We start from the raw sequence: 22,694 nt of genomic DNA on the forward strand, positions 1-22,694 counted from the left end.
GTAAACAATATTGTATTCTTAGAACTTATATGTATGTTTTGCATAGTTGTTCTCTGAGAAGAGAATTTAACTGATGGTCACAGTGACCAATGGGGTCAGGAGGTTGTCACCCCCTTGGGCCAATCTTGGCCCACTGTACAAAGTGTATATAAGTAGAATTGGAGTCAGATAATAAAAGAGCCTTCCATGTCTGACCCTGCTGCTGCCTGCTGTCCTCTGTGAAGGGCAGAAGTAACAGTTCCCCAGTCCATAACCACCACTTGGGGGTCACTGGACCTCTGACCAACACGTGTCTCCTCAGGGGATCCCCATCGCAAACCCGACAAGCAGGAGAGCACCAGATATGGGTGAACAAACACGGGGATCTCCTGCTCTTTGCACGGGGGGATCCCCAAACCACCAACACCATCAGGGGACCCCCAACCCCTATAAAACCCCCGCGATGAGCTCTGGCTGTGGCCAACACGTGTGTGCGGGGAATGCCCGGCTGCCACACGCGGCCGGGGGGGTCCCAGCCCTGCCCTGGAGCGCGGATCTCCCCGTGCCGAGCCGTGCCGAGCCGCTCCGCCCCGCCCACAGCCCCGCGGCCCCGGGGGCGGGGGCGGCCGTGCCGTGCCGTGCCCATAAGGCGGGCGGAGGGGCGCGGGCGGTCCCGGCGGCGATGGCGGCAGCGCGGTGCCTGCGGGGCGCCCGGCGCCTCCTGCCCGCGGGAGCGCGGCACGAGTGCCTGGAGCTGGCCCGGCTGGCGGGGCCCGTGGTGAGAGCCTGGGCGGGCGAGACGGGGAGGGACACCCGGAGGACACGGTGCCCTCCCGCCGGGGGTGCCGGGACGGGGATGGCGGCGGAGCTCCACTGTCCGCAGCCGGGCAGAGCTCCCCGGGCGCTCCGGGATGCTGAGGAGGGAAATCTCTGGCTCTGCTGGTCCCGTACTGCAGGGTTTCGGCTGTCTCTGCGACCGGGGATGTGCCTCCCACCCGCGCCGGGGGCACAGCGCGGTCCCTCGGCCACTCTCCGTGCCTGGGTTGGCGCCTGGGTCATTATTCTTTGCCTCTTATTCTTTGTCGCTGCTGCCCAGCGTGGTCTCTGCTTCCCTGCAGCACGGCTGTGGAACAGCAGTGGTGGGCTCGGGGAGGGGGGACCAAGCTGTTAAATTCCTCTCTGAAATCAGGCCTGAGCCCTGCCACTGCCACTCACCCCTTGGGTGACAAGTGTGTCACTCTGCATAGTGCCAGGTCCATTGCCGGCCCTTCCAGCGGGCTCTGGGTGCCCTTTAACTCGCTGTCCTGAAATCCTCCCTGGACTGGAAGTGCCGTTTGCCATTTGTCCGGACCCTCTGGAGGGACATGGGTTTTGGTAGTTGGCACAGACAGCACTGAGCACATTTTGCAGAGGCTTCCGCAAAGGGGAACCACGCACCACAGCCTTGTCTTAATCACTCGTGTGTGAAATTTTGTGCTTTTACTCTTCTGCTATATCTGGTAAATAAGTACCAAGTGTTCAACTTCTCAGAGGAACCCTCCCTGACCTCCTGTGTGCAGTTAGGAGGGGAAGTCTGGATTAGTTTCAGTTTCTGTAGCTGAACACATCAAGCCCTCTCAGTCCCCTCAACTGTCCTGCCTGCAGCACAGCCTGCTCCTCCATGTGCACAGACACCTCAAACCCAAACCGACAGCTGCTGTTTAATGATCATTTCACGATAAACGCTGTGCTGGGATGATGCTGGAGGTACAGACCTCACCTGTGGGGATTACTCACAGCACTAGGTTGAACATGCCTGGGCCTGGCAGCATCTGCAGGCAGCAGTGGGAGGTCTGCAGAGGAGAAGGGATTGTTCTGCTCTTCCTCTGACCCCTCAGAGCTGGTTTTCCAGCAGCTCTGGGCTCTCATCTTGCCAACTGCTGGGTGGGAAGGAGCATGAACAGCTCCTGGGCATGGTATCCAGCCGTGCTCACCCCTCAGTGGGTATAAATGTCCCTAACTCCTGCCATCTGTTTCTGGCTGTGCCATGACTCTGTGCCCTGGATGCCTCTAAGGGGGACATCCTCTTTCCAAGGGAAAATGAGGTCTGGAGTGCAGTCTGCTGCAGCATTGTGACACACTGCTGGCAAGGAGCATACAGACTGGCCTTGGTGTCTCTCCAGGAGGAGAGGATGTTGTGGTTTTGGAGGATAGTTTTCCACAGATGCACGCAAATGTGGAAAAGCACTGGGATGTTTTATTTTTCCTTCTCTGTGCAGCCTTCATCCTGGGAAAGAGGATTTCTAGTGAAGCCCTTAAGCCTCTCTTAAATGGGGTCGTCTGGGCAGATTGGCTGTGTAACACCAAAATACCACAGGGCAGGTAGATTTTGGCTTTGAGAGACAAAGCTACTGAGAGCCTGATTGAGTCCTGGAGCTGCCTCCCCTGCCCAGCAGTGTTGGCAAGCAGGGACGGGTTCCCAGGACCTCAGCAGAGCCCTGCCCTCAAGGCATGAGCAGAAACACGAGGAAACCTGGAATGTTCATAGTCCATTTCCTGGGGGAGGGGTGGTGTTCCACAAGCCCTAACAAGTCCTCATCTCACCATCTCCTTCTCCTCTCATCCCAGTTCTTTGCCCAGCTGCTGGGCTTCCTGATCAGCGTGGTCAGCTCCATCTTCTGTGGGCACCTGGGGAAAGCTGAGCTGGATGCTGTGACCCTGGCTGTGTCTGTACGTATTGCTCCGATTCCCCTTGGATTTAAAACATATGAATTACGTGTCACCAAAAAAAAAAAAAAGAACTAAAAAAACCCCAGACCTGTAGGAATGTATATGTGAGGGCTCTGTTCTTTTTTTTTTTTTTGCCCTGAGGACAGGCAGGAGAGGGGAGCTGAGCAGTCAGTGCCTGAGCCAGTGCAAGGCCAGCACCTGAGAGCTTCTGGCCAGCTCCCTGAACCCATCAGACCTGGGCATGTAGCCAGAAGCAGCACTGTTGGTTGTGGTGCTTTAGATCTTCACCCTTTGCTAGAAGATCCTTTCCCCCACTATTTAGTTAACGAGACTATGTTATTCCGAGAAATAGAAAAGGACTGGAAAACTTCCCAACAACTTGTAGCAGAGCTGTGTCCCCACCCAGCTGGGAGGGAGGCAGTGCTGTGGGCCAGGTTCCCCTGTCTCTCCTGCAGGTTATCAACGTGACAGGCATCTCCATCGGTTCTGGCTTGGCCTCAGCATGTGACACACTGATGACCCAGGTCAGTAGCAGCTCCCCCTTCCCTGTGCCTGAAGGTGTTTGCTGGTGGTGTCTCACCTCCTGTGCAGTGTGATCTGAGCACAAAGGGCAGGGTCCTGGAAGGTGACAGACAGAACAGGGTTGCAAACACTCTGGCTGGAGCCTGTTCCCTTCCCAAGGAGCCCTGGGTCATGCCTGGGTGCTAAAGGATTTGCAATCTGCAAGTTACTACACCCAACCAGCCTGGTATTTGCAGCTGCAGGCCATGGGAAAGGCGTTTAATTATCCTGTTGTTGTCCTGAGTGTTTTCCCAGCCCCTTTGGCTCCCTGTGATGCCCACCTTGACCTTCTCTCCTGACCCAGACATATGGCAGCAAGAACCTGAAGCAGGTGGGCACCATCCTGCAGCGAGGCATCCTCATCCTGCTGCTGTTCTGCTTCCCTTGCTGGGCCCTCTTCATCAACACTGAGAGGATCCTCCTGCTCATCCGACAGGACCCCGAGGTCTCCAGGTCAGGGATGAGATCCAGCCCCTCTGGACCAGGCATTTGCCATGGAGTGTTGAAATCAAGGCTCTCTGCAGCTTGAGTGCAGTGCTGTTTGGCTTGGCTCTTGCTTTGCTGTATCATTAACTGGGGAAACAACTCTCTTTCCAGGTTAACTCAGCTCTACGTGATGATCTTTATTCCAGCACTTCCTGTAAGTCTCTGCTAAAGCTGTTTAGAAGCTCTGTGCACCTCAGTAACACCAGGGAAAGGAGGGAGGGCCTTTGCTGTGTGGCTCACAGGGCAGGTTTAGGGTTTTACAATGTGCCCCTTGACCTTGTGCTTTACCAGATGTGCACAGGCCAGCAGCTGCTGGACCAGCAAGCAGGGGCTCTCTCATCTTCCTGTGCAAGGGCTTTTGCTGTGGCCACAGAACTTGTGATGGACATTGGAACCAGGGCTTCCAGCCTCACTCTTAGCAATGAGATAAAGGCTGGAGCTGTTCCCACACTCACAGCTGCTGGGCCCTGACTTCTCTGAGACAGGGAGCAGTACTTCTATGGGATAAGAGTCTGTGAGTTTATCCTCTCTTCAAAGCTCTCCAGGCTTTTTCATGCTGCTGAGGAAGCATTGGAGATTTCCCATTTGGAGACTGATCTGTCTTCCCGATGGGAATGGGATGTGCTTTCTGTCACTCTTGGGTTTGGGTGCTGGCAGTGCTTCAGCTGGAGCACAGAGGTTTTGGAAGAAGGTGGAGGGGGGTTTGATCTGGCAGTGTCCAGTGGTCACTTGGCTGTTGGACCACAGTGTGGTGATGAACTGAATCCTGACTTTTGCAGGCGGCGTTTCTGTACCAGCTGCTGACGAGATATTTACTGAGTCAGGTATTGTATAATCAGTATTGTATTGTATTGTATTGTATAATCACTCAGCTTCTGGCCATGCAGTAAAGGTATTCCCAGGAACATGGATAAACTTGGGGATCTCAGTACACCCTGTTCTGGGGAGAGCTGGGCTGAGGAATGTGTGATGAGCCAGCCCTGGCTGAGCTCATGGGAACCACTCTTAGCCGGCTCCATTTCCTACTTCCCAACTCTGTGTTTTATGGGTTGCACCAGCTCCTGAGCTCTGCTTGTCACCTCCTGCATATCCCGAAAAGCCCATCCTCACCTGGAACATGAGCTGCCTTCTTGGCTTTCTCCTTGGGCATTGCTGGAGGGCTCCCTTGTGTTCACTGGATGGGGCTTGGACTGTGTTTTGGGGAAGTGAATTCCAAAGTTCCTCCTTGGCTTCCAGGAGATCATTATGCCTCAGGTGGTGACAGGGATTGCAGCCAACATCCTCAATGCAGCCATGAACGCCTTCCTCCTCTATGCTCTGAAGCTGGGCATGGTGTAAGTGTGAGCAGGGCTGGTGACAGTCTCTCCCTGGGTGCAGGGGTTTGCTCAGGGCATGAGAGGGTTCCCTGGGTGCCCAGTTCTGCCATCCCCTCCCTCCAGCCCCCAGTCTGCAAAGCTGAGGCTGGAGGGGTCTGTCCCATATCTGCAGCAAGGTTGCTGTGGGTGCCCTCAGGTCTGTCCTGCTGTGGCTGAGGAGGTGGGCAAGGATGTCACTTGTAACCTGCCTGTCTCTCTCTCCCCAGGGGCTCTGCCTGGGCTAACATGGTTTCTCAGTACACCCAGGTCATCCTCCTCGTCCTTTACATGTGGTGGAAGAAGATCCATGTGAAGACCTGGGGAGGTACTGTTCTATCTTAATCCTTCAGAATTCCAGTGTCTGGCCCTGGGAATTTGGCATTGTCACCAGCATGTGACAGAGGGATTGCCATCCCCTCACAGTGGGAGGATTCTGCAACCTCAAGGCCTTTACTCTAGCTCCAAACACATTCTTATCAAATATTCTGTCTCAGGAATGCAGCATGGCACAGCAGCAATCCTGGGCTGATGTCCTGTGAGCTGCAGGGGGGTCTGTCCTCAGGGAGTGGATGTGGCTCCCCTTTAGGGGAGCAGATGGAGAACATTTTCATTCTGCTTCACCTCCTCCTCTCAGGCTGGAGCAGGGAGTGCCTCGTGAACTGGGGCTCCTTCATCTGGCTGGCAGTGCCTGGCATGGTCATGATGTGTATTGAGTGGTGGACCTTTGAGATTGGGAGCTTCTTGGCTGGTGAGTCCAAATCCTCTTTTCCCTTTGGTTCGTGGTGGCCACTGCTTGAGCATGTCCCCAGAGCCCCCCTGGGCTGGGTCTGCAGGACACTGCAGGTGTTCCCATCTATTCCATGGGGATAGAGACCTCCTTTTCAGCCGACCAAGGAGGTGACAAATCTTTTCCAGGGCTGATCAGTGTGGTGCAGCTGGGTGCACAATCTGTCATCTATGAGCTTGCCTGTGTCGCCTACATGGTAAGGGCTGGGGGTGTGAAACCCCAGAGAGCCTGGGAGGAACCCCAAAACCCTGTGGAACCCCTGTGGATCAGTGTTGAGGTGGGAAGCAGGGGTTGGTACCAGGCAGGTGATGCCTCTCAAGCCTGCACACCCAGGGTGTGCTGCAGATGGAAAATCCCTTCGCTGCAGCAATGCCAGTTTGTCCCAAATTCTCCACTGGGGAAGAAGAAAATCACTGCAGGCTCTGCTGTCACTGCAGGCTCTGCTGTCACTGCAGGCTCTGCTGTCACTGCAGCTCTGCTGTCACTCAGCTCCTCTTGTCTCCTGCTTCTCAGGTGCCCCTGGGCATCAGTGTGGCTGCGAGTGTCAGAGTGGGGAATGCCTTGGGAGCTGGGGATGTGGAGCAAGCCAAGACCTCCTGCATCACTGCTCTGCTGTGCACAGGTCAGTGCAGTCCTGCAGAGCAGAATAAAGGGCAATTACCAGTAAATGGTTCAGTTTCCCTCCCCCAAGGCTGGAGAACCCAGTCCCACTTGTTTGGACCCTTTGGGCAATGCAAGATCCTGACTCATCTTTTCTGTTATGAGCCTAGTGCAAAGGCTTTGATAATTAAAAATACACCTTAATGTTCTGTCCTCACACTGCAGAGGGTAGAGGGAGTATGTGGGGACAGTGAGAGGAAAACAGACTTGTCCTCTGTTGCAGTATCATTTGAGGGCAGCAAAGTCCAGTCCCCACCACATGGAGCCCCTGAGGTTTGGGCCTGGGTCAGGAGAGGATGTGCTGCCCTTGAAGCAATTTGACTCTTCATTTTTCTTTCAGGAGCTCTTGCTGTGGTGGTTGCAGCATTGCTGGGGAGCCTAAGGGACGTGGTGGGATACATCTTCACCAATGACACGTGGGTTAACACCTTTTTTTTAACTACTATTGACTTCTTGGAGGGTGTTATTTATACCCCAGAAGCTGCTGACAGATAAGAGTTCATAAACCCCCATCTAGCAAACGTTCCTCAAAGGTTTCTCACCATTTCCCAGCATCCCTGGGCAGCACTGCAGCTTCTGACTGTGGGACACTACCATAGTAGCAGGCTGGGATCAGGGAACTGGGACCAGCCTTTGTGGTTGAACCAAGGACAAGGTGGTGCTGCTTCCCCTGATCAGTCCATCCATCTTCCCAACAGGGAGATTGTCAGCCTGGTGTCCAAAGTGATGCTCATCTTTGGTCCCTTCCACTTGCTGGATGCAACAGCAGTGAGTATTCCACATGTGGAGTGATTCCTCTCTGCAGCTTGGGGGGTGCAAAGCTGCCTGAAGCCCACTCTGGACCTGTTAAAATGCTCCAGAGAAGCAAACCGAGAAACTGTCACTGAGAAACTGCTTGTAGCTGCCCCTTGGCATTGCTGCAGACACCCCAGTTTTCCCTCCTCTTTTCCCCTTGCCAAAGCTCCAGCTTTTAACTGATTTATCAAAGCAACACAAGTGAGCAGCCAGGTCTTCAGAGATACCAGCTTCTCCCAGCACACTGGGATACTCAACAGACAATAATTTTAGCCTGTTTCCTCCTGCCATATCCTGGGGGAGGCACCTGGGCACTGTGGGGGAGCTCTTTGGGATCTGCTGGGTGTCTGTTGGCAGCCGCGGCGAGACGAGCCCTGCACACCACCTGCTCCAGAGCGTGGCTTTGCTCCCTCCTGGCTCGGTGGGACAGTGCTGTGGGTTTCCCTGTCCCCAGGGCTGTGCCATGCCCGAGAACCACCTGGCAGTGTCCCCTGTGTGTCCCCTCTCTCTTCAGGCAACGTGTGGCGGGGTGCTGCGGGGCACGGGCCGGCAGAAGCTGGGCGCCATCGCCAATGCCGTGGGATATTACACCCTGGGCTTCCCCATCGGCATCTCCCTGATGTTTGCAGCCAAGATGGGAGTGTTGGGTACGTGTGACACCCTCCAGCTGGTGGCCTGGTGTGAGCTGTGCTGTGAGCAAAGGCTCAGCCCTGGAACTCGTGCCTGGATCTTCCGTTGGATCAGAGTGGGGCTGGATTGCACACTGCTGTGTTTGGGGTGGGCACTGAGTATGTCCTAGTAAATCCAGGGTTACTCCCGGCTTCCCCATGGGATGTTTGCTTGAAAGTTCTTGGGCTGAAGTCCTTGGGCACTCTGGCAAAGGTTTTCCTCAAGCCCTCCCTGAAGTAACTTCCCACTGCTGCAGGTCTGTGGGTTGGGATGATCATTTGCATCTCCGTGCAAGCCCTTTCCTTCTTGACTTTTGTCATCCGCATGGATTGGAGGAAAGCTGCAGAGGAGGTGAGAATTGTGCTTTTCTCTGGTAATTCTTGAAAGGTGCTGAGTTAGCTCCTATTTTAGTACAACACTACAGCCCTCTAGGAAGTGGCAGAAGTGAACTGAGATCTGTCCTTCTCTTGTAGCAAAGGAGCAATTTGGTACTGAGGATGCTTTTCTTGGGAGAGTGGAGGGTTTTTTTGGGCTGGGCAGGACACCTTTACCCTGAGAAGAGCAACTCTTCCCTGTGTTTTTAGGCTCAAGTCCGAGCTGGAATGAAAGAACAAGTGGAAGATGTGAACTCCAATGGCACAGCTGCTAACAAAACATCTGCTGTGGGTATGTAGCTGGGAGCCCAAATTCTCCACCCAACCCTTTCCTTTCCTTCCCAATTATGGCAGCCATGCCTATCCTGGAGGCTCAAATGGCTGGAAGGAGCACAGTGCCTGGGCCAGTGGCACTTCTCCTGCCCTGAGTAATGGGGTAAAAGACACAGCTTGCAGCTGTGTGTCCCCAAGCCTTGAGAAAGGACCCTGAGGACTGTCACAGGTGCTTGTGGGGTGCACAAGCTCAGCCTCCCTGCATCCCTCTCTGTCCCACAGATTACACCTCCTTGGACTCAGACACTGGGGACACCACAGTCCTGCCTGAGAGCATCGTGATGGGCGAGAGGCAGCCTGAGCACGAGCTCAGCACCACACAGGAGGAGCCTGTTGTTGTCCCTGTTGTCCCCCCTGTGCCATGGAGGGCTGTGATCCTGCGCCGTGTGCTGGCTGCTGCTGCTGCCATCTCTGTCCTGCTGGTGGGAATCCTGGTCAGGCTCCTCACTGGCAATGGCTAAAAGCAGGGACCCTGGGGAACTGTGCAGGAAGCAGGAGGACATGCGGCAGTGTCCCAGAGGATGGGCTGGGGAAGGAATTCCCCCTCAGTGCCTTACCAAAAGTCCCTTTGCACGGTTTCTGGTTAACTCACAGTGTTTTTATCCCACACGCAGAGTTCTTAAAGGGGGTGAGGGTGTGGCACCTGGGAAAAAAGGACTTGAGAGCTGGTTCCTCTCCTGCACTGCACTGGGATGTCACTTGGGAGAGATGGGAATGTATCCTGGGGCTGACCCAGGAAGGAGACAGGGTCCTGGTGCTGCTGTCCTGCTCTCTGGGGACATTGGACTGTGTCATTTGCTCGTGGCAGAGGCTCCTGCTGCCCACAGCACCTTTCCTCACACACCAGCCTGTACCAGCATCTTGGGGTGGCAAATCCCACGTGCAGCTGCTGTGGCAGCACGGAACAAAATGGATTTTGCTGGAAGATGTCTGACTCTGCTGTTGGGTGCTGGCCCTGACCCTGCTCTCCCTCTGCAGGGCAGGCACAGGGCCTAAAGCAACTCTTCTTTGCACTTTTGTAAGGTGGGATTTTGATACAATAAAGTTTTCTGAGTAAATCTTAGGCTGTTTAATGTGGTGTAAGCATGACCCTGGTCATTGGCAGGAGTGTGCTGTTAAGAGGAAAGATTGTGGCTCTGACCCCAGCCCTGAGGTTTGGGGCTGGCTCCAGACAGTGTTATCACTCTTCCCCTTGGGTACAAAAGCAAAATGTGTTGTCACGGTTGTTGAGCACCGTGGAAGAGGGAAGGTTGTGTTGCTCAACCCTACAGAGCCATCACAGAGCTGCCCTATGTCATAATGCAAACAGCCCAGCACCGAGTCCCCCCGGGCCTGTCCTGAGCCCTCACCTGCAGCTGAGTGACTGTGACGTGTCCAGTGCTGGGCCCTGGGGAGCCAATACCTCATACAGGTCTTGTGTGGCACCTCTTGTCACCCCACAGCTCTCCTGCTGCTGGTGGCCTGTGAATGACAAAACGTGACACAGACGAGTTGGAAGCTGCCACCATCCCCCAACAGCAGTGGGAGGACGTGGCAGACTCTGCCCTGCTCAGAATCCCGGTAGGTTTTGGGATAGGAGTGAAGGGAAGAGCAGGAAGGTGCCCCACTCTGTCCCTGAGTTATCCCAGCCCACCGAGCAGGGGGGTCTGCACTGGGCAGCGTCTCCCCTTCCCCGCCTGGCCAAGGACACTGAATTGGGCCCGGGGGGAGCGGGGCCAGTGAAACCCGACACGGGACAGCCGAGCCAAGAGGGCCGGCTTGTCTTGGCCCCTGTGATGGGAGTGAGAGAGGCACTGCCCCTGCACTGCCGGCACAGCCAAACACAGCCCCCACAGCCCCCACAGCCCTCCAGCGCCGCTGGGAGAGCAGGACCAGCCTCCAGCCCTCTGGCCGGGGCAGCTGTGGTGGAGCAGGAGAGGTAGGAGCGCTCACAGGGTGGATTTAGGATGGCTCAGGACAGGCACAAGCGCCTTGCTCCGGGCTCCTTTGCTCTGCCAGGAGCCTCGCTGGGCTCTGGAGCTCCGTGCCCTGCCCTGACCCACTGCCCAGCTCCCCATGGGCAGCCCATGCCCGGCCCCGGCTGAAGTTCAGCCCGCCGTGGTTACACATTGCGGGGTTTAACAGAGCGCGGAGGAAGGGGCTCGCTGCACTCCCCCGGCAGGGCAGCATGAAGCCGGAGAACTTCCCCGAGGAGAATGGCTTCGGGGCTGGCCAGGAGGATCTCACACCCGAGAGCTGCCAGGAGAAACGCCGCTGGATCCCGGAGAACTTCTGGGAGGACGTGAGGCAGCTGCTGGTGCTGGCGGCGCCGCTGGTGAGGAGCGGGGAGGGGAGATTTCCCCCCAGCACAACCACCCCACAGCTCAGCTCCATCCCTAACCTTCGGCTCTCCTCCCTGCTTAGATCCTGATCCAGCTGCTGATCTTCCTGATCCACCTCGTCAGCTCCATATTCTGTGGCCACCTGGGCAAGGTGGAGCTGGCCTCTGTCACTCTGGCCATCGCTGTAAGTGTTCCCAGGGCTGGGCAGCAGCTCCTTCCCTGCTGACACCGGGATAAAACAGGGCAGGGGAAAAGGACAGAGGAGATTTCAGACTCCCACTTTTCCTTTCAGCCCCTCTTCCCTACCTGAATGTCTTAAATGCTCACCTTCACTTCTTCTTTTTTTAACTCCCAGGTTATAAATGTCACTGCCATCTCTGTAGGTTACGGTTTGACTTCAGCGTGTGACACCCTGATATCACAGGTGGGTAGGACATGCTGGCACCTGCCCTGGGGACACTGGGGGGTTCCAGCATCAGCTGATGATGCCCAGGCAGCACATGGATCCCTGGCTGCTCCTGCCAGCTGGGGAAGCTTATCCCCAGGTAACAATCCCATAACGAGATCTGTGGTCCAAATTTTTCCCAAGAGGTTTCCAGGGTGGTCAGGGCCCCCTTTCCCCTTTCCCCAGCACCAGCTGATTTCACTGCTGCCCTCTCCCCCTATGCAGACCTATGGCAGCAAGAACCTGCTGCGGGTGGGGGTGATCCTGCAGCGTGCCACCATCATCATCCTGCTCTGCTGCTTCCCGTGCTGCGCCATCCTCATCAACGTGGAGCAGCTGATGCTGCTCATGCGGCAGGACCCCGAGGTCTCCAGGTTGGGTGGTGCCCTCATCCCTCCCCGGTGTGGAGGGGCTGAGAGGAGGGTGGCCATGGCCATGCCCCTCCCTGACCCCTCTGTGTGCCCCCAGGATGACCCAGAACTACGTGAATGCTTTTCTCCCTGCCCTGCCGGTGAGTGCCCCTGGATGCCACCCTCACATGGGGACAGGCTGTCCCCATCCTACAGCTCATCTCACCCAAAACTTCCTTTGCAGGCGGTTTTTGTGTATAACCTGGAGACAAGATACCTGCAGAACCAGGTGGGTCCCAAAGTCCTCACACCCACCCTGGCTCAGGGCTCTCTTCCACAGTGCATCCAGGGTTTCCATGCTCACTGTTCCCAGTCACAAGGTGCCCAGGTGTCCCAAAACAGCTCTGACCCTGTAGGTCACCCCATTCCACAGCCAGCTGTGTCCATCCACCTCTCTTCCTATTCACACCCTCCATCACACTCATTCCCCAAGCAGGAGACATCACTAGAAGTTTGGGTGGTTTTTTTCTGGGAAAAGCACTGAGAGTAGGGCTGGGGGGAACCTCCACACCTGCCTGCCAAAATCTTTGTGAAGACCCCTCCATCTCCTCCTCTCTGCAGATGATCATGTGGCCTCTGGTGCTGAGTGGTGTCATCGGCAACATCATCAACGTGGCTGCAAACTACGTCCTGCTCTACGTGTTCCACCTGGGCGTCACGTGAGTGCCACCTGTGTCCCCTGGAGAGGGCACCTGGCAATGGCACGGGAACACTGAGCTCACAGGGGTACAGCAGGACGTCTTTTTTCCGCCCTGAGGGAGGCACGAGCAGGATGCCAATGACCTTTCTCACTTCCTCTGCAGGGGCTCTGCCTGGGCCAACACCACCGCTCAGTATTCCCAAGCCATTTTCTTGTTCCTGTACATCATAGGCAAGAAACTCCATGTGAACACCTGGGGAGGTAAGGGCATCTCCCCTGCTCCCTCTGCTTCCTGCTTCACCCAGAAGTGTCCACAAAACTTCTATCAGGTGTTGGTGGAAGGGGGATTCTGCTCATCCTGCTGGTGAAATATTAACCCCAGCCCGAGGTGCCCTGGGTACCACAGTGCTGCTCCAGGGGCAGCTCGTCACGCCCCAGCACTGGCAGAGCTGTGGGATCAGCACTAAACGTTAATTCTGCAGAAATGAAACTTTCTGCTGAGGCTTTGGAAGGTTCAGCCCCAAAGCTGGATGAGCACAGACGTAAGCAGGAGGTTGTCCTTGGACACTGCTCTGGGAGGGCTGTGCTGCTCTGTGGCCCATGGGACAGCAGCAGAGAGGTTGTAGGTGGACACTGTGCTGCTGGAGATCCTGTGAAACTGCTGGCTCTGAGAACAGGAATGGCACACCCAGCTGCCCCGGGTGCTGTGCAGGATGTAACACAGGGCCAGTCTGGTGTTGTTTCTCCTCTCAACAGGCTGGTCCAGGGAGTGCCTGCTGGAGTGGGACAGCTTCACCTCCCTGGCCATCCCCAGCATGCTCATGATGTGCATTGAGTGGTGGACCTACGAGATTGGGAGCTTCTTGATAGGTCAGTGGAGAGGGGAGCTGCCAGGACGTGGCCAGGCTTGACCCAGAGCAGCCCCCAGAGGCAGCACTGACCCCTCCTGTCCCACAGGCCTGCTGAGCGTTGTCGAGCTCTCTGTCCAGTCCATCATCTATGAGGTGTCTGTTGTGGCTTTCATGGTAAGGGCTGGGTTATCACTGCAGGCCTGGGCTCCATGGGGGCTGTCCCGAGACAGGCACACAGCAAAAATCAGCTCCAGCAAAACCCCATCTCCCCTCTTTGCACCTCAGTCTCTCCCTGCTCCTGCCTATCCCTCCTTACTTTAAATCAAATCCTGAGCTCCATCCTGCTCTCTGCTGGGTGGTTATCCCCGTGCCACTGTGCCAACCCCATTGTCAGACACATGTGAGCCCTGTGGTTGCAGATCCCCCTGGGGCTGGGCACAGCTGCCAGTGTGCAGGTGGGCAACGCGCTGGGCGCCGGCAACGTCGAGGCGGCCAAGAGATCCTCCAACACCAGCCTGATCTGCACAGGTCAGTCCACAACAGCCTGCAAAGCCTCTTCCTGGCCTCCTTCCCATGGAGCAGGGAGTGTTTGCAGCCCTCTGCCTGCCTCTTGTCCCCCTGCTCTCCAGCCAGGCTGGGCTCAGCTCTGTGCTGTGTTTTCAGGGGTGTTCTCCGTAATCGTGGGGTCCATTTTAGCTGCCATAAGGAATGTGCTGGGATATGTCTTCACCAATGACAAGTGAGTGCCCCCAGCTCCTGGCCTCGGTGTCTGCAGGTCAGGTCCCAAAAGTGATCCTTGGCTTTCCTCCATTCCCAGGGAAATCATTGACTTGGTGGCGTGGGTCATGCCTATCTACGTTGTCTTCCACTTGTTTGAAGCCATGACTGTAAGTCCCAGGGAATGCTGCCATTTTCCATGGGGAACCTTTTGGTGCTCAGCAGCAGCCTCATGGATCAGGCAGTGGAGGGTCCCTCAGGCTGCAGCTGAGCACCAGTGCTCACACCAGGACCCTGCAGAGCTCCTGGGATCATCCCTTAGCAAACATCGAGTGCATAAAAAGATGGTGCCCATCCCATGGGCAGGGACACAGAAATAACGGGCAGAGGCAGGGAGCTGGGTCATGTCCTGAATTTGGCCAAGGAGATGCTCCCTGCCCCAGCCCCTCTCCCTCTCCTGGCAGGGCGCCTGCAGTGGGGTGCTCAGAGGCATCGGGAAGCAGAAATTTGGTGCCATCCTCAACGCCGTGAGTTACTACGGCGTGGGCATGCCCCTGGCAGCTGTGCTGCTCTTCGTGGCCAAGATCGGCGTCATGGGTACTGACCCCTGGGTACTGCACCCCCAAATCCCCCACTGGGGGCTCCCCACACCCCTTGTGCCTGGCTCTGTCCCCCCTCTGACCTGCCTGGGCTCGCTGGGGTGGACTGGGATGGCTCCTGCAGCTGCTGGGAGCTTTTACTGGGAAAAAGTAACCCCCAAAGCAGGCACCTATCACCACCCCGTGTCCCCACTGACCTGGGTGACATCCCCTTTCTGGACCTGCTGTCCTGGGGTGCTGGGCTGGCTCTGGCTGACGCCGTGTGCCCTCTGCAGGCCTGTGGATCGCGATGCTCGCCTGTGTCTTCATCCTCTGCACCTGCTTCGTCACCTACATCTACCGCCTGGACTGGGAGAAGGCAGCCAAGGAGGTAATCCAGGCACTGACAGCACATCCCTGCACTGGGAAGGACCTCAGTGCCCTGCTGGGATGAGACAGGCTCAGTCTCGTGGCCAGTGCTGTCCTCCAGTGCCCTGGAGCAGAACCCAGCCTGTGTGGTTTATATCCCTCCCATGACATCCCTGTGTTCATCTTCCTCCTGCACAAGCACTCAGTGGCCTCAAGGTCTCCCCCTGCACTTTGTTTGGGGACACGAAGCTCAGAGCAGACAGGGGGTGACCCGGGCTACCCCATTCCTGCATCCCTGAGCATCACCTTGTGCCTCAACAGCTCTGGGGAGAGCCCAGGAGAGGCAGCCCAGCTTTGGGTGGGAATTCCCGGCTGAACCCAGCACATTCCCTCTCCAGGCCCAGCGCCGTGCAGGAGTGACCCAGCTGCCACCTCCGGACCTGCCCAGCCTGGGCCCTGAACAATCCTGCAAGGACCTGGATGTGGGCCCGGCCCCCCAGCCCCACACTTTCCTCCCTGCCAGGGCGGTGCTGGGGTCTGTCGGTACGGCAGGCAGGGCAGGCTTTGGGGTCAGGGAGGGTTCTCATAAGCCGGGAACGAGCCCACAAAACGGGGCAGTGTCCTGCTGGTGACACCCCCAGGTAGTGGGAGAGAAATAATTACAAGCCTGGGCTCGGGAGGGGGACAGAGGGTGGCAGAGGCACAACCTGCAAGGGCACCTTGCACACACCTGGCCGCACCTCTGGGGCAGAACCCAATTGAGATCCCCGCACTCTGGGCTTCTCCTGACCTGCATCCCCCCCTGGGGACAAAACCCTCCCCAGAAAACCCCTCCATCCCCTTCACAAACCCCTCAAACCCCTTTCTCCTTTCAGCGGGAATAGAAATGCAGCCCGACGTTGTTCTCACGGGCATCACCACCAAACCGGAGGGCCGTGCCCATCACCTGGAGCTGCGGGCGGCCACCCCGGCCCGGGCCACCCCCGTTGTCACCCGGCAGCTCCTGTTCCGCCGGGGGGTGGCGGCCGCCGCCGCCGTGGCTGCGCTGGCGCTCGGCATCGCCATAAAGCTGATCACCAGCGCAGCCTGACTCTCACCAAAAGGGCTTTTGGGGACTTGTTTTTATGGGGTGAAAGCCTTTCCCTGAGGGACGGGCGTGAGGAGGCGCGGAGCAGCCGGCAGAGAGATGGAGAGCACGGCTGTCCCCTGCAGGAGCCAAGGGGGCTCTGGAAGTGTTCTGCAGCGTTTGTGGATGAATATTGCCTGGGAATGCCTCCCCCAGGCTGCTCTGGCACCCCAAATGCTGCTCTGGGCTGCCTGAGTGTGTGGGGCATCCCCCTGCAGCACACACAGCCCAGCTCCCTCTGCTGCTCCGTGACAAATGCCCAATAAAGAATAAACCCGGCTGGAATGGGGCTGGCTCCTTGGGCTGCAGGCTGAGGGCAGGGCTGGGGCCATGACAGGGAACATCCACTCACGGGTCTTGCCCTGCCCCAGGTGGCTTTTGCAGTGAAACAAAGGGTTTATTTAGCAAAGGGGTCAAGGTCAGCTCTCAGTTACAAGTTTGGAGGTAAAAGACTGTCCATAAACTAATAAAGCCTTGAAATCCAGTTACAGAGAGGAGGTGGCTGTGGCTGCTCTGCCCCTCTGGCCAAGGATGCCCCAGACTTGGCACTCCAGTTGCAGAAGTGCCCCTCTCTTTGCCCCAGTAGCCCCAAATGCAGCAGCACAACATCCCTGGCACTTCTCAGGTCCTTGGGACAGCATGGCCACAGCCCAGGTGGCTTTTGCCACTACCTCAGGTGGCCTTTGCACACCTTGGATGGCTAAAGGTGGTTTCCCTGCAAGGATCATCACCCATTCAGTGATGAGGCCCTTCAAGGATGAGATGCTTCAGGTTCCTTGAGGCTCCTTCCCTCTGCTCTGGGGACAACCTGTCCAGACTGTCCCCTGCAGTGAGACCCTCATTTTCCAGGCTTATCCCTGATGATGAGCAGCTTCCTCTGGGGATCAGCTGAGGTGTTACAGAGATAACAGGCTCGGTAATGAGTAGCTTTGTTTCCTTGTAACAAACACTCCCACATTCCCAGGAGTTTTTAGAGGAACTACTGTTTACAAAGCAGGGTGGATGTTGTTTCCTTCCATCTGCCACTCACTGCTCAGGCATGACCCATGGCCTAGGTTGGGATAGATTCCTGTTTCAGCAGGAGCTGGAGCCTTTAACTTGGGGGGTCTCTGATTTAGGTGCTTTTTTTTTTTTTTTTTTTTTTTGTCTTCTACCTCTTCATTGCATTGGCTGCCTTGGAAGAAATGAAAATGCAGCAAAGAAAAGTTCAGCAGTAGGACTGCAGGGAGCGAGCAGTGGGTCCAAGGGCTGGCTGCCCATCACCCCTCTAGCTTGGGGCACAGCACCTGGAAAGGCACAGAAACAGGGATGAGTCCTCCAGGGAGGCAGCAGAGCTCAAAGGAACGGGGTGATGAAGGCTGAGGGCAGGTGGGGCTCAGGGCACAGAGCTGGGAGCACACACCAACAGAGACAGCAGAGACACAGAGCTCACCTTTGCCACCACGGCTTTCACGGCCCCCAGCAGGGCCGAGATGAACTGCCCCACTCTGCTCTTGTTGCACTGCTTCAGGAGGAAGAACTTGGCCAGATGCATCAGCTCCATGCTGCCAGGTGGGTACCTCACTTTGTTCACCACCTCCCACCGGAGGTCCCTGATGAGGCAGGAGCGGCGGTGGGAGAAGGTCTCGAAGCTGTACCGGCCGAGGTAGGCACCCATCCCACTCTGCCCTGAGGGACACAACACAGCCAGCCAGGTCACACCAGGCACAGGGACACCTCAAACACAGTTTAGCATCCCCTCAGGACACAGGGAAAGCTTGGCCATGCTGCTTCTCAGGGCAGCTTTTTTTAACTTTGCAGAAATCAGTGAGCACCTGCTCACTTTTGTGTTGCTGGTGTGAACCCACCCTTAAAATGTTAATGACACCATTTTTCTCCTTTCTCCTTTTGCTTTTCCCACAAAATTCTCACAGTGGTCAGGGACAGGAGGAGGTGGGATGATGGTTTCAAGGAGTGGGACATGAGGAGGACATTTAACAACACCCAAGCCCTCTGCCCACAGCCAAGTGGTCTCTGCCACAGGAGTCTGTGGAAACTCAACCAGGCCATGGACAAATTCATCCCATGGCCCAGCACAGGAGGATCAGACCTCACTCATGTGCCAGGGGGTTTTCCTCTCTCACTCTCTCCAACACCCAAAACACTAATGAGCCTTTTTACAAAGCAACCCACCCCAGGAAATGACATTAATAGGAAAATGCAGCTGGAAGTTCCTGAATTCCCAAATGGGCACGACAGCTCCTGAGTCAGAGGCTGCTGCTGACTGAATGCAGGTGCAGGGGCTGGGGCAGGGACTCACCCACACCGCCGAAGGGCAGATCTGGGACCAGGGAGTGCATGAGGACATCGTTGGCTGTCATGCCACCACTGGAGGTCTCTGCTATCACCCGTGTGATCAGCTGCTCACAAAGGGAGAGGGCACAGAACAAATCAGGATGTGACAAAACACCATGTACCAGAGCAGGGAGGGCTCGAGGTGATGCTTCCACCCCAATCTGGGGGGCACAGGCTGTGCCTTGTGTTCCATGAGAGAGGCCAGTTTAGACCATTTAAACACTAGATCTGCTCAGCTGGAACAGCCACAAAATGAAAAGGCTCCATGTCAGCCCGGGGTGCTCCTCAGCCCTCCCACCCAAACTGCCTGGGGCTGTTATTGCAGGGCAAAGCCCTGACCTGGATTCCTGAGCTGGCACAACAGGGCCTGGAAACGGGGGCAGGAGAGATGCAGGAAGCAGCACCCACCTGTGTGGGTGGAGATGGACAAACCTAGAGCCCTTCAGCAGGAGACTGGGAGCCTCCAGCAGCTCTGGGGACTCTCGTGGCCCCCAAACGTTGCAATTTACATGGAAAAGGAACTGACACACACCCTGCAGAAAGCTGTGCCTGGGGTCAGCCATGATCAGGATCCAGCTGTGCTGAGAGGCTTCCAGGAGGGAGCACAGCCCAGACCCACCTGCTGCTTGTTGGAGAAGACATAGAGGGCAAGGGGCTTCTCCCGAAGGTTGATGAACTCAATGGCTTCCTCCACGCTCTTCACAGTCACAATGGGCAGCACTGGGCCAAAGATTTCCTCCTCCATCACCTTGGACTCCGGGGAAACATCCGTGAGGATGGTTGGTGCTGCAGCAAAGGGGACAATGGGAGAACAGCGTGAGCAGGACACACACCTGGCCCAGCACAGGACCTTGGTCTGTTCAACATAACACAAGTGAGGCACAGACACACAGATCCCAAAAAGCACCCAGCACCACCTCCCCTCCACAGCAGCTGCCAGGAGCACCTATGAAGCAGGAGGCCTCATCAGTCTCTCCCCCATGAGCAATTTTCTGTCCTTCCAGCAAGCCCAGGATCCTCTTGAAGTGACGCTGGTTGATGATCTTCCCATAATCTGGAGATGACTTCACATCGTCCCCATAAAATTCCTGACAAAGGGAAGAGCAGAAACAAAAGTGCTCAGCCAAGAGCCTTCCAACGGCCACAGCTGCAGGAAATCACACCTGGGACAAGGGACTCCTCCTCACCTTCAGAGTGGCCTTGATGTTCTCCACCACCTTGTCCTGGATGGATGGGTGGCACAGGATGTAGTCTGGGGCGATGCAGGTTTGCCCACAGTTCATGTACTTGCCCCACGTGATCCGCCTGTGAGGAGGGAGGAAGGGACATGGTTTCTCCATGCTCTGTTCCCCAGCCCTCAGCATCTCAGCTGGGGCTGCTGGCTCAGAGATTTCCCCTGCCCCATGGGGTTTTTGCCCCATCAGGGGTGCACCAACCCGACCTGCAGGCGACAGTCAGGTCACAGTCCTTGTCGATGTAGCAGGGGCTCTTCCCCCCCAGCTCCAGGGTGACAGGGGTCAGGTGCTTGGCAGCTGCTGCCATCACAATTCTGCCCACTCTGGAGCTGCCAGTGTAGAGGATGTGATCAAATCTCTGAGTCAGCAGCTCGGTTGTCTCAGGAGCTCCTCCAGTGACCACAGCATACAGATCCTGCAGGGAAGGGGTGTCAGGGTCACCACAACCCAGCACATCAGTGTGACACAGAGAAACCTGGGGACCAACACAGGGCCACCACACTCACCTTGTCCAGGTACTGTGGGAGTAGTTCAGCCAGCAGCTGAGCCGTGTTCTCACTGACCTCTGACGGCTTCACCACCACGGCATTGCCTGCAGGGCACACACAGCACAGACACTGAGCCCTCACATCCTGAGGTTTGAAGGTTGGAAGAGACCTTCAAGATCATCGAGTCCAACCCAGCCCTAACACCTCACTAGGTCATGGTATCAAGTGCCACATCCAGTTTCCTTTTAAACACATCCAGGGGTGGTGACTCCACCACCTCAGTGGATGACTATTCCAGCATTTAGTCCCCCAGCCCCAGAAATTACCCCACCAAGGTTAGGGATCCCCACCTGCTGTGATGGCTCCGATCAGGGGCTGCATGATCAGCAGAAATGGATAGTTCCAGGCCCCAATGACCAGCACCACGCCCAGGGGCTCGTAGTGGATGTAGGCCTTGTCCCTCAGGGTGAGCAGGTCCTTTTTCACAGGATGAGGGGCTGCCCAGGATGGCAGATTCTCCATGGCCCGGACCAGCTCCCTCAGCACGCCCAGGATTTCATGGCTGTAGGCGTTGGGCCCACTCTGTAACAACAGGGAGCTTGGGGAAGGGTTGGCAAAGGCACCCACCTCCCACAGCCACTGTGGCACCCTGAAGAGTCAGAGTCACCCAGTTCCATGGTGGGGGACACGACAAAAACCAATTGTCACTGCAGAGGCAGCCCTGCTGCTTTGCTCAGGGTTACCCACTGTCCATGCAGAGGAACAGGGAGAGACCCTTTTGCCAACACACACCTTGTTGAGATCCGCCTTGAGGGCCGCCAGGATCTGCTTCTCCTTCTCCTGCACCATCCTCTCCAGGGCCTTCAGCTGCTGGATCCTGAACTCCAGCGGGCGGCTCCGGCCGGTCCTGAAGGCGGCCCTGGCCCGGCCCACGATCTGCTGCATCCTCTCCATGGCTGCTCAGCCCTGAGGGGACACCAGGGACACACAGCTCACCACAGGGCCACTGAGGGCCACAGAGAGGTGTCCCACCCCCAGCAAGGCCTGCAGATGTTGTCCTTCTTGGAGAGGAGCTCCCAGTCTCCAGCTGAGTGCTCAGGGCTCACAGTGCCCTGTTCCACCTGCCCTGGGCACCCTCAGAGCAATCTGGGCTTTGCTGATTGATCCTGGTCTGAGGGTGCTTTATCCAAGCCTCAAACCCACCAGCCACACCACCCTCTGCTCACAGGGATGCTCCCAAGGAGACAAAACACAGAGATGACTGTGGTCTGGGATGGGCAGGCAGGTGGAAGCAGAGCTGTGTGCCTGGGGCTGCCCTACACCCATCTTCCCCATGACCCTGAGACCCTCATGTCTTCATAGAAAAGTGACAAAACACTGCAGAGATTCCACCCTGCTTCCCAGGAGCAGCATTTCCCTCTTCAGTCAGGACCAGAGATCTGGTCCTGCATCCCTGCCCAACCAACCCAGACACCAAGATCCCCTTACAACCATTAAATCCTGCCCCTCCCAACCCACTGCCAACAGCTGAGTGACACAACCCAAGAAAAGCAAGTGACTCATTAAAAAAAGAGGAAAAAATGCAAGTTACCTTCTTTTGGAGAGAAGCTTCTCCCTCCACCAGCCTCCTGAGGCAAGTTCAGGCAGGAATAAGCCCTTCCCCTGCCATGGCTGGGGGCAATCCCTCCTCCCACGCCAGAGCTGGCCCTGCCCTGGGGCTCCTGCTGGGTACAGGATGCTCTTTACCCAACCCCTGATGGGCTGTGCAGCCCTGGGTGGCTGTTCCCAGCCAGGGCAGTGACTCAGGCCCGTGTGGGATGGCACAGAGCACGAGGCTGTGCCCACGCCGGGTGAGTGAGGCCCACGTGCCGTGCTCAGGCTCGGGATGTGAAAATCCCCAACCAGGCAGGTGCCAATCCAGGTGTGGATTTGAAAAGGGGAAAAAACAAGGCCAGCTTCTCTGCTGGCTTGTCGGAGTCCAGGGCATCCCTCTGGGTGCCCTGGATGGTCACAGACCTTGGCAGAGAGGCCTGGGACCCAAGAAAGAGGGTCTGGGGTCGGTGCAGGAGGGTCTGGGGTCTGTGCAGGGGGGGTTGCCTGTCCAGGAGGACACAGTCTTTGATTTTAGTCCATAAGAAAAAGTTCTAACACAGAGAAGAATTGCAAGTCACAAATGTGTAACAGACAATAGTGTGGTTTATCACCATGTAGAAGATTTTGTAGTTTTGGGATTTTTAGAATGTAGGTGCAAGGGGACAAGATGGAGGAATTAGGGTGGAACCGTGAGTCCTTCTTCTCCCCTGGCATCCATCTTCTGTGGGTACAAGATAGTTTGATAGGATTGGGTCAAAGTAGAAATGACTCTGTTAGTATAGGCACTAGGCATTGGTATGGAATGGTAAAAACAGCCACATAGTTGACAATATAAAAGCAGAGTGACCTCCCATCACAGGGGGAGTCACATCATGTCCA

At 56.5% G+C, this 22,694-nt stretch overlaps 3 protein-coding genes across 6 annotated transcripts; 2 read left to right on the plus strand and 1 right to left on the minus strand.

Annotated features, from left to right (window-relative positions):
• Positions 1-661: 661 nt before the first annotated feature.
• On the plus strand, positions 662-9,756 carry LOC310917327 (multidrug and toxin extrusion protein 2-like; the record flags this gene model as incomplete). Of its 2 annotated transcripts, XM_083875456.1 has the most annotated exons (17): positions 662-757; positions 2,587-2,688; positions 3,144-3,212; positions 3,554-3,702; positions 3,847-3,889; positions 4,515-4,559; positions 4,972-5,069; positions 5,318-5,415; positions 5,725-5,838; positions 6,006-6,073; positions 6,391-6,499; positions 6,878-6,953; positions 7,236-7,305; positions 7,847-7,979; positions 8,258-8,352; positions 8,586-8,667; positions 8,931-9,756. In XM_083875456.1, the coding sequence occupies 17 exons, from the start codon at positions 662-664 to the stop codon at positions 9,167-9,169; spliced, it is 1,686 nt and encodes a 561-aa protein (XP_083731582.1). In that variant the 3' UTR covers positions 9,170-9,756. The 2 variants fall into 2 exon arrangements, with proteins under 2 accessions (XP_083731582.1, XP_083731581.1); XM_083875455.1 differs by lacking the exon at positions 662-757 and having other exon boundaries at positions 2,455-2,688.
• A 1,046-nt stretch (positions 9,757-10,802) lies between these two features.
• Positions 10,803-16,450, plus strand: LOC310917326 (multidrug and toxin extrusion protein 2-like). Of its 2 annotated transcripts, none has more exons than XM_083875454.1 (17): positions 10,803-10,989; positions 11,112-11,213; positions 11,385-11,453; positions 11,700-11,848; positions 11,943-11,985; positions 12,069-12,113; positions 12,446-12,543; positions 12,688-12,785; positions 13,281-13,394; positions 13,482-13,549; positions 13,795-13,903; positions 14,039-14,114; positions 14,193-14,262; positions 14,557-14,689; positions 14,967-15,061; positions 15,438-15,582; positions 15,915-16,450. In XM_083875454.1, the coding sequence occupies exons 1-17, from the start codon at positions 10,876-10,878 to the stop codon at positions 16,127-16,129; spliced, it is 1,743 nt and encodes a 580-aa protein (XP_083731580.1). In that variant the 5' UTR covers positions 10,803-10,875; the 3' UTR covers positions 16,130-16,450. The 2 variants fall into 2 exon arrangements, with proteins under 2 accessions (XP_083731580.1, XP_083731579.1); XM_083875453.1 differs by having other exon boundaries at positions 10,804-11,022.
• A 119-nt stretch (positions 16,451-16,569) lies between these two features.
• Positions 16,570-21,985, minus strand: LOC310917328 (aldehyde dehydrogenase family 3 member A2-like). 2 transcript variants are annotated; one of them, XM_083875458.1, is made up of 11 exons: positions 21,814-21,984; positions 21,015-21,188; positions 20,573-20,804; positions 20,241-20,326; positions 19,941-20,149; positions 19,687-19,804; positions 19,446-19,587; positions 19,119-19,285; positions 18,465-18,564; positions 17,598-17,833; positions 16,570-17,451 (listed from the first exon to the last, which is right to left on the minus strand). In XM_083875458.1, exons 2-11 carry the CDS (start codon positions 21,174-21,176, stop codon positions 17,425-17,427), a joined length of 1,479 nt encoding a protein of 492 aa, XP_083731584.1. In that variant the 5' UTR covers positions 21,177-21,188; positions 21,814-21,984; the 3' UTR covers positions 16,570-17,424. The 2 variants fall into 2 exon arrangements, with proteins under 2 accessions (XP_083731584.1, XP_083731583.1); XM_083875457.1 differs by having other exon boundaries at positions 16,570-17,833; positions 21,814-21,985.
• Positions 21,986-22,694: the final 709 nt, after the last annotated feature.

Source organism: Zosterops lateralis (genome assembly GCF_965231275.1).
Source record: "Zosterops lateralis genome assembly, chromosome: 19".
NCBI lineage: Eukaryota > Metazoa > Chordata > Aves > Passeriformes > Zosteropidae > Zosterops > Zosterops lateralis.